The sequence below is a fragment of the Danio rerio genome, chromosome 7, assembly GCF_049306965.1.
Source record: "Danio rerio strain Tuebingen ecotype United States chromosome 7, GRCz12tu, whole genome shotgun sequence".
Taxonomy (NCBI): Eukaryota; Metazoa; Chordata; class Actinopteri; order Cypriniformes; family Danionidae; genus Danio; species Danio rerio.
The window spans coordinates 2,413,854-2,430,844 of NC_133182.1; the positions used below are offsets into that span (position 1 = coordinate 2,413,854).

The window sequence follows — 16,991 nt, forward strand, 5'->3', positions numbered from 1 at the left end:
TAGAGCCGCGTCTTTATTAAGAGGAGACGAGCAGCGAATCCGGATCTCCATTTGCAGAAGAGAACAGCTCTTGGGTAAACAATGTTCCTAGAAACGTACGTTATTGTTGTCGAGCGTCGCGTTGCATACATTGTAATCCACACATGAGTCCAGCTGAACTCTCACAGAGAGAAAATGAAAACAAAACTTGACTTCAGCAAATTATGAAAGCAACATTTCACGCTTGTTTTGCCAACACAACGTGGTGTCTCTGTCGTCTAAACACTGTGACAGTAATGAATATTAATGAAGTTGCACAATAGAGCGCGCTGATTGGTTTGAACCAAGCCTTACTCATGCATTAATGCAGCACACTGTAAAACGTAATACAGGACGCCCCGGTACAGACGTCCAGTCAACACGCTGGAACACACGCTAAGATCTCATGTCCGTGACGCAGCTTCAAAAATGTGTTTCAAACCGGAAGTACTAATTTGCTCGAAATAACGCAAAAACAACCAATTTTCACTTTTTAGTGAGATATATGTGTCCTAATAGTGTTTTTAGCAGTGTGGGACACATATTGACCTTATTCTGAAATGCGGAAGTGCGCCTGTTTTCGCGATTGTCGTAGAACTTCCGTTTCAGTCGCCTATAGGAGAAATGACAAGGAATAATAAACGGCAAAAAATGGTCAAACTACTTGCTCTACAAACAAATGTTTGCATGACTATACAGACCAAGTAGAATAATATAACAAGGAAATATCAGTTTGCAACATCAAACAGTGAAACGAGCAGTTTTTAATGTCTAAAAATGAATGGAAGTGAATGAGACCGTGTCACGTTAGCGTGATCAAAACAGGAACAAAATCAAAAAGGTGCGGACCCAAGTGCAGATATTTATTTACAGTGAAACAACCAGGTGATCAAAATACAAAGTAACACACAATTGACAAAACCAGAAACTAAAACAGAGACAAGGCTCAGAAACAATAACACTAGACTTAGGCAAAATTACAAAAACACGATCAGGAACAAAGAACTATGAATACAAGACTTACTGGATACTCGGACAAGGAAGACAATGTAGACAAACGACGCCATGACAAACTGTGGTGAAATGGTAGTATAAATAGTCCAGATAATCAACGGCAACACAAAACAGATGTGATGACAGGTCAGTGTAGGTGTTCAGGTGTGTGCGCGGGGCATGTATGAAAATGTAGTTCTTTTCCTGGGACGCTGTAGTGCCTATAAAGTCCTAGTGCACTACAGCGCCCTCAGGTGGTCACTGACGGATGTGACAGACCGGAAGTCTCGAGCCAAAAAGATTCAAAAAGGTCAATACAACTGTCAGCAGCTTAAATAATGTGTTTTGGTGTTTTGTTACCCTATAAATGTCACTTTAATCTGTATAGAAGTGTCTTCAAGAATATCTAGTCTAATATTATTTACTGTCATCATGACAAAGAGAAAATAAATCAGTTATTAGCGATGAGTTATTAAAACTGTTATGATTAGAAATGTGTTGAAGAAATCTGCTCTCTGTTACACAGAAATTGGGCAAAAATTAAACAGGTGGGCGATTATAGCATTCATTACTAAACACATTTTATTTTATTTTTTTACATTTATCACCTTTTTGAAGATCATTTCCAAAATTAGTCATAAAAAATCTCATTACAGTCTGCAAAATCAACTCTGTTAAAAAACTAATTCACATTTTATTTAAGCATTACATGCATCATGTGCAGTCACTTGAGGCTCTGAAACAATATGTATTTTTAAATTAACAGGGTTTTTATTTTGTGTGATGTGATTTCTCTCATTGCCGAAAAACAGACAAATGACAAGCATTTTTTCATCGAAACGCACATTTTCAACTATTATTGTTAGTATGCTTTAGAAGAGTCATACACTTCCAGACAGCACCTTTAATGAGCTAATTCACATTACATCACTGAAAAAAATTATGCAGAGATGATTCCTTGGATTTACTCAATTTTTTTTATGTTAAGTGGTTGTAAACAATTTATTTGTGTTGAATTTAAACAAACAAATTTAGTTAAACATTATTAAACTTAATTTGTTTGTTTAAATTCAACACAAATAATTTGTTTGCAACAGTTCTGCATGCAACACTTTTTTTTCAGTGTAGATAAAAGTTTAGACTCACTGTGAATCATTACAACACTACTAGAACCTGACTGTGTGAGACGGCTGCATGTTATAATTTCTGCTTCAAAAAGTCAAATAATCCAAATACCACAAGAGCTGGGAAATAGTTTATCGATCATCACAGCAGGTCCAGCGTTCAGCGTTTCCTTCATCTCTTTGTTTGAGCGCACTGAGCTGTGAATAAAACATTCATTGCATCAGATGTCATTTACATTTCATAAATATATACTCTATGTTCATGTTAAAAATATAGTTCACCTAATGAAAATACCATGCCACATTACTGCACGGCATTTGAGGAAGAGTTTTAGTTTCCCAGATAAAACCCAAAAGACTGAGATCGTGGCCAGTAGCTCACATCACGAGAGTAAATGATAAGTGAATTGAAATGTTTGGAGTGAAATATCTCTTTAATGTTTCAGTTCACACTGACCTTGCACAGATTTCTTCCGCATCGCTTCCTGTTTGGGTTGTTGTGTCCAGCGCAGCGCCACATCAGAAAAGCCTCTTTGTGTCAGAGCAGATTCCAGCTGAAATTACAGATGTGTTGAAGAGCATGAATGCACGGGGAAACTCACCCGGGCCGGACACGAAAAGGATTGACAGATTGACGGCTCTTTCTCGATTCTGTGGGTGGTGGTGCATGGCCGTTTGTAGTTGGTGGAGCGATTTGTCTGGTTGATTCCGATAACGAACGAGACTCTGGCATGCTAACTAGTCACGCGGCGCGGTCTGCGTCTGCAACTTCTTAGAGGGACAAGTGGCATTCAGCCACGCGAGACCGATTGTTATTGAGTAATTGTAATTGTGATTATTGAAGTAGTAGTTCATGTAGTAGTAGATGTCATTGGTATAGTAGTAGCAGAAGTAGTAATGGTGTGGTTGTTACAGTAGTAGTCGTTGTTGGTGTAGTAACATCAGTAGTAGATGTTGTTGATGTAGATGTAGTAGAAGTGATTGTGGTAGTAGTAGTAGTAGCAGTAGACATTGTTGTATTAGTTGTAGCAAACGCTATAGTAGTTTCAGTAGTGGTAGTCGTTGTAGAAGTAACAGTATTAGTAGACATTGTAGTATTAATAGTCGTGGTTGTGGCTGTAGTAGAAGCAGTAGTAGTTGTAATATAAGTAACTTTCTGTAGTAGTAGTTGGTGTAGTACTTGTGATTTATTATTGTTGTCAGTTATTATTACTGTTGTCCTTTCTTTCTTTTTACTTTCATTTTTACTATCATACATTAATAAGCATTGTTGTTACTCCCTACCTCTGACTGGTTTCTTTCTATATGTTTTATTTATATCTGTGACACTTGCTTCATTTATTGACTGTTATTGTTCCTAATGTATGTACTCTGACCTGTCCACCAAGTTACCTTTACATACATGCACACACGCACACACTCACGCACATACCAGTACCTGACTATATTGTTTTGTTTTTGTTTTGTTGCTTTGTTATTTGTTGATTTTTCTTGTATTTGTATGATTTGTGCATATTCTAATAAAAAAAAGAAGAGCATGGATGCAATCACTGGTGAATGTTTGTGTGTAGGAAAAGTGAAAATATATCTGTAAGCTGCCACTGTATCTCTCAAAAGACTCATTTAATTGAACAATGATTCAACCTACAAGATCTTCATCAGGACACAGCCATATCACCCTGCAGCCCAAGACCAGTTACTCACTGAAGCTAAGCAGGGCTGAGGCTGGTCAGTATCTGGATGGGAGACCACATGGGAACACTGGGTTGCTGTTGGAAGTGGTGTTAGTGAGGCCAGCAGGGGGTGCTCAACATGCGGTCTGTGTGAGTCTTAATACCCCAGTATAGTGAAGGGGACTCTATACTGTCAGTGATCGCCGTCTTTCGGATGAGGTGTTAAATTGTGCTAATCATCCCCATCCACTGAATTGGCTCTATCACAGTCTCTCCACTCCACCTATAGATGGTGTGTGGTGAAGCACTGGTGCTGTTGTCCTTCGGCTGCTGTCGCATCATCCAAGTGTATGCAGCACACTGGTGGTAGTGTGGAGAGACGCCTCTCATGACTGTAAAGCGCTTTGGGTGTATGGCCATACACACTACATTACATTACACACAGGAAATGCAACAGAACTCTAGATATAGGCTGCGTCTGAAATCACCTACTACTAGAGTAGGAACTACATTTGAATTTGAATCTACAGGGTGGGCCATTAATATGGATACACCTTAATAAACTGGGAATGGTTGGTGATATTCACGTCCTGTTTGTGGCACATTAGTATATGTGAGGGGGCAAACTTTTCAAGATGGGTGGTGACCATGGTAGCCATTTTGAAGTCGGCCATCTTGGATCCAACTTTTGTTTTTTAAATAGGAAGAGGGTCATGTGACACATCAAACTTATTGGGAATTTCACGAGAAAACCAATGGTGTGCTTGGTTTTAACGTAACTTTATTTTGTCATGAGTTATTTACAAGTTTCTGACCACTTCTAAAATGTGTTTAATGTGCTGCCCATTGTGTTGGATTGTCAATGCAAGCCTCTTCTCCCACTCTTCACACACTTTTAGCAACACCTCAGGAGAAATGCCAGCACAGGCTTCCAGTATCCGTAGTTTCAGTTGCTGCACATCTTGTATGAAAATACTTAACTCAACTTCTACTCAAGTCACTTTTTGATAGAGCACTTGTACTTTTACTTAAGTCTGGGTCTCCAGTTACTTTATACATCTCTGGATTTGAGTTGGGGGTGTGGTGGTGGGGGGGGGGTCCCTTATTATGGTGTGCATATCCCTTATTATGGTGGGCATATCCCATATTTTAACATCCCAATGTTGACAGGTATGAGTTTGACTATATCTTGGGTTGTCGTGTGTTTCCTGTGTGATCTGATGAAGACCTTGTAGATTGAAATGTTGTCCAATTAAATGTGTCTTTTGAGAGCTAAAGTGAGTGAGATTATTATTTTTTTACTTTTTTTCTATTGTGTTTGGCCTAATCAATGACCTGCCTTTAAGATTTTGTTAGATGTGCACACGCTGATGTTTTTCTTTCTGAGTGTTTGCGTGTCTCACCTGCGTCAGGAGCCGGACTTCAGAAAGACTAATGCTGGAGTTGAGTTTCAGCTTCACCGACGACTGCTTCAAACAAGGACCTACAAACACAGAAGATTGTTTCAGCACATTTCTAATCATAATAGTGTTAATAACTCATCTCTAATACCTGATTTATTTTCTCTTTGTCATGATGTCAGTAAATAATATTAGACTAGATATCCTTCAAGACACTTCTATACAGCTTAAAGTGACATTTAAAGGCTTAACTAGGGTAATTAGGGCAACTAGGCAGATTAGGGTAATTAGGCAAGTTATTGAATACCGATGGTTTGTTCTGTAGACTATCAAAAAAAAAAAAAATTTTGCTTAAAGGGGCTAATAATTTTGTCCCAAAAATGGTTTTGAAAAAATGTAAAACTGCTCTTATTCTAGCTGAAATAAAACAAATCAGACTTTCTCCAAAAGAAAAAATATTAACAGACATACTGTGAACATTTCCTGAATCTGTTCAACATCATTTGGGAAATATTAAAAAATGAAAAAAATCAAAAAGGGGCTAATAATTCTGACTTCAACTGTATATATAGTTGTAGAGCTGTTTCAGAGCCAGAGCCTATTCATAATTATTTCTTTATCTTTTGACAACCAAAGCACCGGTTCTGTACCAAGAACAGTGGTTCTTACTGTAAGTACTGTAGCACCATAACATTGCTGAGCTAGAAATAAGAACCGTTTGCTACAGGAGCTGAGGGTGAGGTTACCATGGCCAATGAGATGAGCAGAAACGTTTAAATGGCAGTGGAAAACAATGTTAAATACATTATTATAAACTACAGCATGCTTTACACATATTCCTTACTCACATGTAATCTTTGTCTATAAAAACTATGGGATGTTGTACAGACACGTTATTCTTACTTGTGATCTTTTATAGATAAACTACACTACCTGACAAAAGTCTTGTCGACTATCCAAGTTTTAGGAACAACAAATAATAACTTGACTGCTAGTTGATGATTTGGTCTCAGAAGTGGCTTCTATGAAATTCAAAGGCCTCTAGATGACGCTTATTTGAGCACAATAAAATATGATCATGCCTTGATTTTGAATGATTTCATTAGGACAGAAATAATGTACAGTATAGAATATAAAGTCCTGCTGCAGTGGAGACAGAACGAATATTGTGTCTGACTCCATCATGAGCTTGGAGGACTGCATCCATACATCTCTGACACGACTCAAATCACTGATTAATAAAGTCATCTGGAATGAAGAAGAAAGCGTTCCTGCAGGACTCCCAGAGTTCATGAAGAGTCTCTGTGTTCATCTTCACCGCCTCCTCCTTCATCTTACCCTAGACATGCTCAATAATGTTCATATCTGGTGACTAGGCTGGCCAATCCTGGAGCAGCTTGATCTTTGCTTTCAGGAGCTTTGATGTGGAGGCTGAAGGATGAGCAGGAGCGCTATATTGCTGGAGAATTGTCCCTCTCCTGTGGTTTGTAATGTAATGGGCAGCACAGATGTCTTGATACCTCAGGCTGTTGATGTTGCAGATCTCTCACACGCCCCCATACTGAATAAACACCAAACCATGATTTCTTCTTCACCAAACTTGACTGATGTCTGTGGGAATCTTGGGTCTATGTGGCTTCCAGTAGGTCTTCTGCACCATTTGTGATGATTGAGATGCAGAACAACAAATGATTGATGGGAAAAACGTTTTCCAAATGATCAACTGATAAAGTCAAGATCAAGTCAAGTTATTATTTGTTGCTCTTACAACTGGGAAGGTAGTGTACACCATGCTTTATAGACACTTTATACTTGCTTATAATATTTGTCTATATAAACCACAGCAAGTTGCATTAACACAGTAATCTTGCTGGTAATATTTGTCTATATAAAATACAGAGTGCTATATGGAAATTATTTTTGCTTGTATTCTTTCTCTATTTAAACTGTGGCACACTGAACCAACATGTTATTCCAACTTGTAATCTTTGTCTTTATAAACTACAGTATGTTACACAAACACATTATTCTCTTGTATTCTTTGATTATATAAAAATATATTGAACTGCACAAACCACTTTTTTGCTTGCAATATTTGTCTATATAAACTGTGGTGCACTGCAATATACACATTTTTCTCACTTACAATATTTGTCTATATACACTGTAGCATGTTGTATGAACACATTATTCTTGCTTATAATCTTTGTCCATATACTCTATAGCATGTTGTATGAACACATTATTCTCGCTTGTAATCTTTGTCTATATAAACTATAGCATGTTGTATGAACACATCATTCTCGCTCGTAATCTTTGTCTATATACACTATAGCATGTTGTATGAACACATTATTCTCGCTTGTAATCTTTGTCTATATACACTATGGCATGTTGTATGAACACATTATTCTCGCTTGTAATCTTTGTCTATATACACTATAGCATGTTGTATGAACCCATTATTCTTGCTTGTAATCTTTGTCTATATACACTATAGCAAGTTGTATGAACACATTATTCTCGCTTGTAATCTTTGTCTATATACACTATTGCATGTTGTATGAACACATTATTCTCGCTTGTAATCTTTGTCTATATAAACTATGGCATGTTGTATGAACACATTATTCTTGCTTGTAATCTTTGTCTATATACACTATAGCATGTTGTATGAACACATTATTCTCGCTTGTAATCTTTGTCTATATAAACTATAGCATGTTGTATGAACACATTATTCTCGCTTGTACTCTTTGTCTATATAAACTATGGCATGTTGTATGAACACATTATTCTTGCTTGTAATCTTTGTCTATATAAACTATGGCATGTTGTATGAACACATTACTCTCGCTTGTAATCTTTGTCTATATAAACTATGGCATGTTGTATGAACACATTATTCTTGCTTGTAATCTTTGTCTATATAAACTATGGCATGTTGTATGAACACATTACTCTCGCTTGTAATCTTTGTCTATATAAACTATGGCATGTTGTATGAACACATTACTCTCGCTTGTAATCTTTGTCTATATAAACTATGGCATGTTGTATGAACACATTATTCTCGCTTGTAATCTTTGTCTATATACACTATAGCATGTTGTATGAACACATTATTCTCGCTTGTACTCTTTGTCTATATAAACTATGGCATGTTGTATGAACACATCATTCTCGCTCGTAATCTTTGTCTATATACACTATAGCATGTTGTATGAACACATCATTCTCGCTCGTAATCTTTGTCTATATACACTATAGCATGTTGTATGAACACATTATTCTCGCTTGTAATCTTTGTCTATATACACTATAGCATGTTGTATGAACCCATTATTCTTGCTTGTAATCTTTGTCTATATACACTATAGCAAGTTGTATGAACACATTATTCTCGCTTGTAATCTTTGTCTATATAAACTATGGCATGTTGTATGAACACATTATTCTTGCTTGTAATCTTTTTCTATATACACTATAGCATGTTGTATGAACACATTATTCTCGCTTGTAATCTTTGTCTATATAAACTATAGCATGTTGTATGAACACATTATTCTTGCTTGTAATCTTTGTCTATATACACTATAGCATGTTGTATGAACACATTATTCTCGCTTGTACTCTTTGTCTATATAAACTATGGCATGTTGTATGAACACATCATTCTCGCTCGTAATCTTTGTCTATATACACTATAGCATGTTGTATGAACACATTATTCTCGCTTGTAATCTTTGTCTATATACACTATAGCATGTTGTATGAACCCATTATTCTTGCTTGTAATCTTTGTCTATATACACTATAGCAAGTTGTATGAACACATTATTCTCGCTTGTAATCTTTGTCTATATAAACTATGGCATGTTGTATGAACACATTATTCTCGCTTGTAATCTTTTTCTATATACACTATAGCATGTTGTATGAACACATTATTCTCGCTTGTAATCTTTGTCTATATAAACTATAGCATGTTGTATGAACACATTATTCTTGCTTGTAATCTTTGTCTATATACACTATAGCATGTTGTATGAACACATTATTCTCGCTTGTACTCTTTGTCTATATAAACTATGGCATGTTGTATGAACACATTATTCTTGCTTGTAATCTTTGTCTATATAAACTATGGCATGTTGTATGAACACATTACTCTCGCTTGTAATCTTTGTCTATATAAACTATGGCATGTTGTATGAACACATTATTCTTGCTTGTAATCTTTGTCTATATAAACTATGGCATGTTGTATGAACACGTTACTCTCGCTTGTAATCTTTGTCTATATAAACTATGGCATGTTGTATGAACACATTACTCTCGCTTGTAATCTTTGTCTATATACACTATAGCATGTTGTATGAACACATTATTCTCGCTTGTACTCTTTGTCTATATAAACTATGGCATGTTGTATGAACACATTATTCTCGCTTGTAATCTTTGTCTATATAAACTATAGCATGTTGTATGAACACATTATTCTTGCTTGTAATCTTTGTCTATATACACTATAGCATGTTGTATGAACACATTATTCTCGCTTGTACTCTTTGTCTATATAAACTATGGCATGTTGTATGAACACATTATTCTTGCTTGTAACCTTTGTCTATATAAACTATGGCATGTTGTATGAACACATTACTCTCGCTTGTAATCTTTGTCTATATAAACTATGGCATGTTGTATGAACACATTATTCTTGCTTGTAATCTTTGTCTATATAAACTATGGCATGTTGTATGAACACGTTACTCTCGCTTGTAATCTTTGTCTATATAAACTATGGCATGTTGTATGAACACATTACTCTCGCTTGTAATCTTTGTCTATATAAACTATGGCATGTTGTATGAACACATTATTCTTGCTTGTAATCTTTGTCTATATAAACTATGGCATGTTGTATGAACACATTACTCTCGCTTGTAATCTTTGTCTATATAAACTATGGCATGTTGTATGAACACATTATTCTCGCTTGTAATCTTTGTCTATATAAACTATGGCATGTTGTATGAACACATTATTCTCGCTTGTAATCTTTGTCTATATACACTATAGCATGTTGTATGAACACATTATTCTCGCTTGTAATCTTTGTCTATATAAACTATGGCATGTTGTATGAACACATTATTCTTGCTTGTAATCTTTGTCTATATAAACTATGGCATGTTGTATGAACACATTATTCTCGCATGTAATCTTTGTCTATATACACTATAGCATGTTGTATGAACACATCATTCTCGCTCGTAATCTTTGTCTATATACACTATAGCATGTTGTATGAACACATTATTCTTGCTTGTAATCTTTGTCTATATACGCTATAGCATGTTGTATGAACACATTATTCTCGCTTGTAATCTTTGTCTATATAAACTATGGCATGTTGTATGAACACATTATTCTTGCTTGTAATCTTTGTCTATATAAACTATGGCATGTTGTATGAACACATTACTCTCGCTTGTAATCTTTGTCTATATAAACTATGGCATGTTGTATGAACACATTATTCTCGCTTGTAATCTTTGTCTATATAAACTATGGCATGTTGTATGAACACATTATTCTCGCTTGTACTCTTTGTCTATATAAACTATGGCATGTTGTATGAACACATTATTCTTGCTTGTAATCCTTGTCTATATAAACTATGGCATGTTGTATGAACACATTATTCTCGCTTGTAATCCTTGTCTATATAAACTGTGGCATGTTGTATGAACACATTATTCTCGCTTGTAATCTTTGTCTATATAAACTGTGGCATGTTGTATGAACACATTATTCTCGCTTGTAATCCTTGTCTATATAAACTGTGGCATGTTGTATGAACACATTATTCTCGCTTGTAATCCTTGTCTATATACACTGTGGCATGTTGTATGAACACATTATTCTCGCTTGTAATCCTTGTCTATATAAACTGTGGCATGTTGTATGAACACATTATTCTCGCTTGTAATCTTTGTCTATATACACTATGGCATGTTGTATGAACACATTATTCTTGCTTGTAATCTTTATCTATATACACTATAGCATGTTGTATGAACACATTATTCTTGCTTATAATCTTTGTCTATATACACTATTGCATGTTGTATGAACACATTATTCTCGCTTGTAATCTTTGTCTATATAAACTATGGCATGTTGTATGAACATATTATTCTCGCTTGTAATCTTTGTCTATATAAACTATAGCATGTTGTATGAACACATTATTCTTGCTTGTAATCTTTGTCTATATACACTATAGCATGTTGTATGAACACATTATTCTCGCTTGTACTCTTTGTCTATATAAACTATGGCATGTTGTATGAACACATTATTCTTGCTTGTAACCTTTGTCTATATAAACTATGGCATGTTGTATGAACACATTACTCTCGCTTGTAATCTTTGTCTATATAAACTATGGCATGTTGTATGAACACATTATTCTTGCTTGTAATCTTTGTCTATATAAACTATGGCATGTTGTATGAACACGTTACTCTCGCTTGTAATCTTTGTCTATATAAACTATGGCATGTTGTATGAACACATTACTCTCGCTTGTAATCTTTGTCTATATAAACTATGGCATGTTGTATGAACACATTATTCTTGCTTGTAATCTTTGTCTATATAAACTATGGCATGTTGTATGAACACATTACTCTCGCTTGTAATCTTTGTCTATATAAACTATGGCATGTTGTATGAACACATTATTCTCGCTTGTAATCTTTGTCTATATAAACTATGGCATGTTGTATGAACACATTATTCTCGCTTGTAATCTTTGTCTATATACACTATAGCATGTTGTATGAACACATTATTCTCGCTTGTAATCTTTGTCTATATAAACTATGGCATGTTGTATGAACACATTATTCTTGCTTGTAATCTTTGTCTATATAAACTATGGCATGTTGTATGAACACATTATTCTCGCATGTAATCTTTGTCTATATACACTATAGCATGTTGTATGAACACATCATTCTCGCTCGTAATCTTTGTCTATATACACTATAGCATGTTGTATGAACACATTATTCTTGCTTGTAATCTTTGTCTATATACGCTATAGCATGTTGTATGAACACATTATTCTCGCTTGTAATCTTTGTCTATATAAACTATGGCATGTTGTATGAACACATTATTCTTGCTTGTAATCTTTGTCTATATAAACTATGGCATGTTGTATGAACACATTACTCTCGCTTGTAATCTTTGTCTATATAAACTATGGCATGTTGTATGAACACATTATTCTCGCTTGTAATCTTTGTCTATATAAACTATGGCATGTTGTATGAACACATTATTCTCGCTTGTACTCTTTGTCTATATAAACTATGGCATGTTGTATGAACACATTATTCTTGCTTGTAATCCTTGTCTATATAAACTATGGCATGTTGTATGAACACATTATTCTCGCTTGTAATCCTTGTCTATATAAACTGTGGCATGTTGTATGAACACATTATTCTCGCTTGTAATCTTTGTCTATATAAACTGTGGCATGTTGTATGAACACATTATTCTCGCTTGTAATCCTTGTCTATATAAACTGTGGCATGTTGTATGAACACATTATTCTCGCTTGTAATCCTTGTCTATATACACTGTGGCATGTTGTATGAACACATTATTCTCGCTTGTAATCCTTGTCTATATAAACTGTGGCATGTTGTATGAACACATTATTCTCGCTTGTAATCTTTGTCTATATACACTATGGCATGTTGTATGAACACATTATTCTTGCTTGTAATCTTTATCTATATACACTATAGCATGTTGTATGAACACATTATTCTTGCTTATAATCTTTGTCTATATACACTATTGCATGTTGTATGAACACATTATTCTCGCTTGTAATCTTTGTCTATATAAACTATGGCATGTTGTATGAACACATTATTCTCGCTTGTAATCTTTGTCTATATACACTATAGCATGTTGTATGAACACATTATTCTTGCTTGTAATCTTTGTCTATATACACTATAGCATGTTGTATGAACACATTATTCTCGCTTGTAATCTTTGTCTATATACACTATAGCATGTTGTATGAACACATTATTCTTGCTTATAATCTTTGTCTATATACACTATAGCATGTTGTATGAACACATTATTCTTGCTTATAATCTTTGTCTATATACACTATTGCATGTTGTATGAACATATTATTTTTTGCATGTAATCTTTGTCTATATAAACTATGGCATGTTGTATGAACACATTATTCTTGCTTGTAATCTTTGTCTATATACACTATAGCATGTTGTATGAACATTATTCTCGCTTGTAATCTTTGTCTATATACACTATAGCATGTTGTATGAACATATTATTCTTGCTTGTAATCTTTGTCTATATAAACTATGGCATAATGTATGAACACATTATTCTCGCTTGTAATCTTTGTCTATATAAACTATAGCATGTTGTATGAACACATTATTCTCGCTTGTAATCTTTGTCTATGTACACTATAGCATGTTGTATGAACACATTATTCTTGCTTATAATCTTTGTCTATATACACTATAGCATGTTGTATGAACACATTATTCTTGCTTGTAATCTTTGTCTATATACACTATAGCATGTTGTATGAACACATTATTCTTCCTTATAATCTTTGTCAAGATAAACTATGGCATGTTGTATGAACATATTATTTTTTGCTTGTAATCTTTGTCTATATACACTATAGCATGTTGTATGAACACATTATTCTCGCTTGTAATCCTTGTCTATATACACTGTGGCATGTTGTATGAACACATTATTCTCGCTTGTAATCCTTGTCTATATACACTATGGCATGTTGTATGAACACATTATTCTCGCTTGTAATCTTTGTCTATATAAACTATGGCATCTTGTATGAAGATGTTATTCCAACTTGTTATCTCTCGCTATATAAACTATGAACATGTTATTCATGCTGGTAATATCTGCATATATAAGTTACACCATGTTGGACAATCACAATATTCTTTTTTGTAATTCGTTTCAATAAACTATATTTGAACTAATAAATTCAAAGCTAGTTTTCCCAGAGTGCCATTTGTTTGATCACACCTTGTCCATAGACCTCCACTTCACACAGAGTGAGAAACTTTGTGTCTCCACGAATCAACAGACTCACATATCGACCCTCCATATTGTTACAGGCAAAGTTGGCAGAAACTCCAGCAGGAATACTGGAAATCACAGCACATCTGAGGAGAAAACAGCATTAGTCTTTAATATTTGAGCAATCAGGTGATTTTCTTATTAATAAGAGATTCTTACATGGGATTGTTGTTGCCGTTGTTCTCCAAAGAGTTTCCGATGTGAATCTCGGCTCCATTCATTCGTTCTGGACAGCAGTCTAGTCTGTTAGTGACCACTACTGTACTCACTTGGTAAATGTGGCCCAGATCCAGCCTCCACCATGGGTCAGTTTGACCATTGGTTGAGGAACACCCTATTGATGGATCTGATAATCCTGGATTGAAATTAATGGCCTTTTCAGGAATCCAGGAGCTGAAGGTTGATGACTGTATCACCTTTTTACCTGTTGCCAAATTATCTGGAAAATGTGATGTTGACAAGAGTGGTCAGCTGATCAAGTTCTGAGCAAGAAGAGCCTTTCAATAAATACATTTCAGTTGCCGTATTTACAATGCCTTGTAGCAAGGGATGGGAAGATTCCCCAATTTTCTCTGTGTTTTTATGAAATAGATTAAATAAATAACGATGCAATGCTGTTACCTCGAACATGCGGTGCATTGGTGAAGTAATAATGAGGCGAAAATTCAAATGCAGTCTTGTGAAGTTTTATGAAATAAACCAAAGAACAAAACGAAGGAAGCCGTGGACATCATATAAGCAACAAAAACAGCAGATAACAAGAGGACATACAGGGCATCTGGAAAGCATTCATAGTGCTTCACTTTTTCCACATTTGTTACAGTCTTATTCAATCCAAAATGGATTGAATTTATTTATTTCCTCAAAATTGCACACACAATACCACATAATGTGGAAAAAGAGTTTTGAAATTGTTGCAAATTTATTATAAACAAAAAATTACATGTACAACAGTATCTACAGGCTTTGCCCAATACTTTGTTGAATCTTTCTGAATCTGACGCCACAAGCTCTGCACATCTGTCTTTGGGAATGTTTGCCCGTTCCTCTTTGCAGCACCTCTGAAGCTCTATCAGGTTGGATGGTAAGCGACGGTGTACAGCCATATTCAGATCTCTCCAGAGATGTTTCATAGGATTTAGGTCTGGGCTCTGGCTGGGCCACTCAAGGACATTCACCGAGTTGTTGTTGTGCCGCTCCATTGATATTTTGGTGGTGTGCTTTGGGTCATTGTCCTGCTGGAAGATGAACCGTTGCCCCAGTCTGAAGTCAAGAGCACTCTGAAGCAGGTCTTCATTCAGGATGTCTCTGTACATCGCTGCATTCATCTTTCCCTCTATCCTGACTAGTCTTCCAGTTCCTGCTGCTGAAACACATCCCCACAGCATGATGCCAACACCACCATGCTTCACTGTAGGGATGCTGTTAGCCTGCTGATGAGCGCTGCCTGCTGTTCTCCAAACGTAACGCCTGGCGTTCACTCCAAACAGTTCAGTTTGAGTCTCATCAGAGCAGAGAGTTTAGTTTCTGATGCTCTGAGAGTCCTGCAGATGCAAACTCCAGGCAGAGACTGTCTTCCGTCTGGCTGCTCTACCATACAGACGCCTGATTGGTGGATTGCTGCACAGATGGTTGTCCTTCTGTAAGGTTCTCCTCTCTCCACAGAAGAGCGCTGGAGCTCAGACAGAGTGACCATCGGGTTATTGATCACCTCCCTGACTGAGACCCTTCTCCCCCGATCACTCAGCTGAGATGGCCGGCCAGCTCTAGGAAGAGTCCTGGTGGTTCAACATCTTCCACTTACGGATGATGTAGGCCGCTGTGCTCATTGGAACTTTCAGAAAAGTTTCTGTAACCTGAGCCTTGTGCCTCGAGACAATTCCATGCTTGGTTTGTGCTTTGACATGCACTGTCAACCCTGGGCCCTTATATAGACAGGTGTACACCTTTTCAAATCATGTCCAATCAGCTGAGTTGAGCACAGGTGAACTCCAATGAAGCTGCTGAAACATCTCAAGAATGATCAGTGGAAACAGAATGAACCTGAGCTCAATTTAAAGCTTTACGCCAAAGTGAAGCGGAATCAATACTTTCACTCAAATGCAAAAAACCTTTAGCCCTTGTGAATTGTTCAAATTCACTACTCTTTTATTATGTCGGTGGCCTTTTTTTTTGCCCCATTGACTTCCATTATAATCACATTTTTTTATTACAAAGCCCTGACATCATAAAATCATGCATTCTTGATTGTTGCTGGTTTTCTCTGTTGGGAAGAGAGACAATTTTCATGGCTTTGCTATAAAAAAAAAGTGTTTATAATGGAAGTCAATGGGGCAAAAACAGCCACCAACATAATGGAAGGGGAGTCAAGTTGCATGATTTGTTCAGTCTTTATAATGTTTAAACCCAAAATATGTGTCAAGATAAGATTTGCCAGCAAAGATCATTCCATATGCTGAAACACAGAGAAAGCTAAGGCCAAATTAAGACTCAAAATCACCCCCTTGTGGATTAAAACATACCCAACAGCACACAGGGGTTATAGGCAAGCAAGATGGTAGCCCCTTTTACACACAGATCTGTATATA

General features: G+C 35.9%; 1 protein-coding gene across 1 annotated transcript in view; it reads right to left on the reverse strand.

Annotated features, from left to right (window-relative positions):
* Positions 1-862: 862 nt before the first annotated feature.
* LOC137496256 (uncharacterized) overlaps positions 863-16,991 on the reverse strand; it is a 46,611-nt gene continuing 30,482 nt past the window's right edge. The window contains exons 5-9 of the mRNA XM_073907891.1: positions 14,563-14,842; positions 14,350-14,489; positions 5,212-5,291; positions 2,593-2,689; positions 863-2,333 (exon numbers count right to left, since the gene is read on the reverse strand). Coding sequence (XP_073763992.1) covers positions 2,308-2,333; positions 2,593-2,689; positions 5,212-5,291; positions 14,350-14,489; positions 14,563-14,842 — 623 coding nt within the window. The 3' untranslated portion in view covers positions 863-2,307. The remainder of the gene's footprint in view (positions 2,334-2,592; positions 2,690-5,211; positions 5,292-14,349; positions 14,490-14,562; positions 14,843-16,991) is intronic.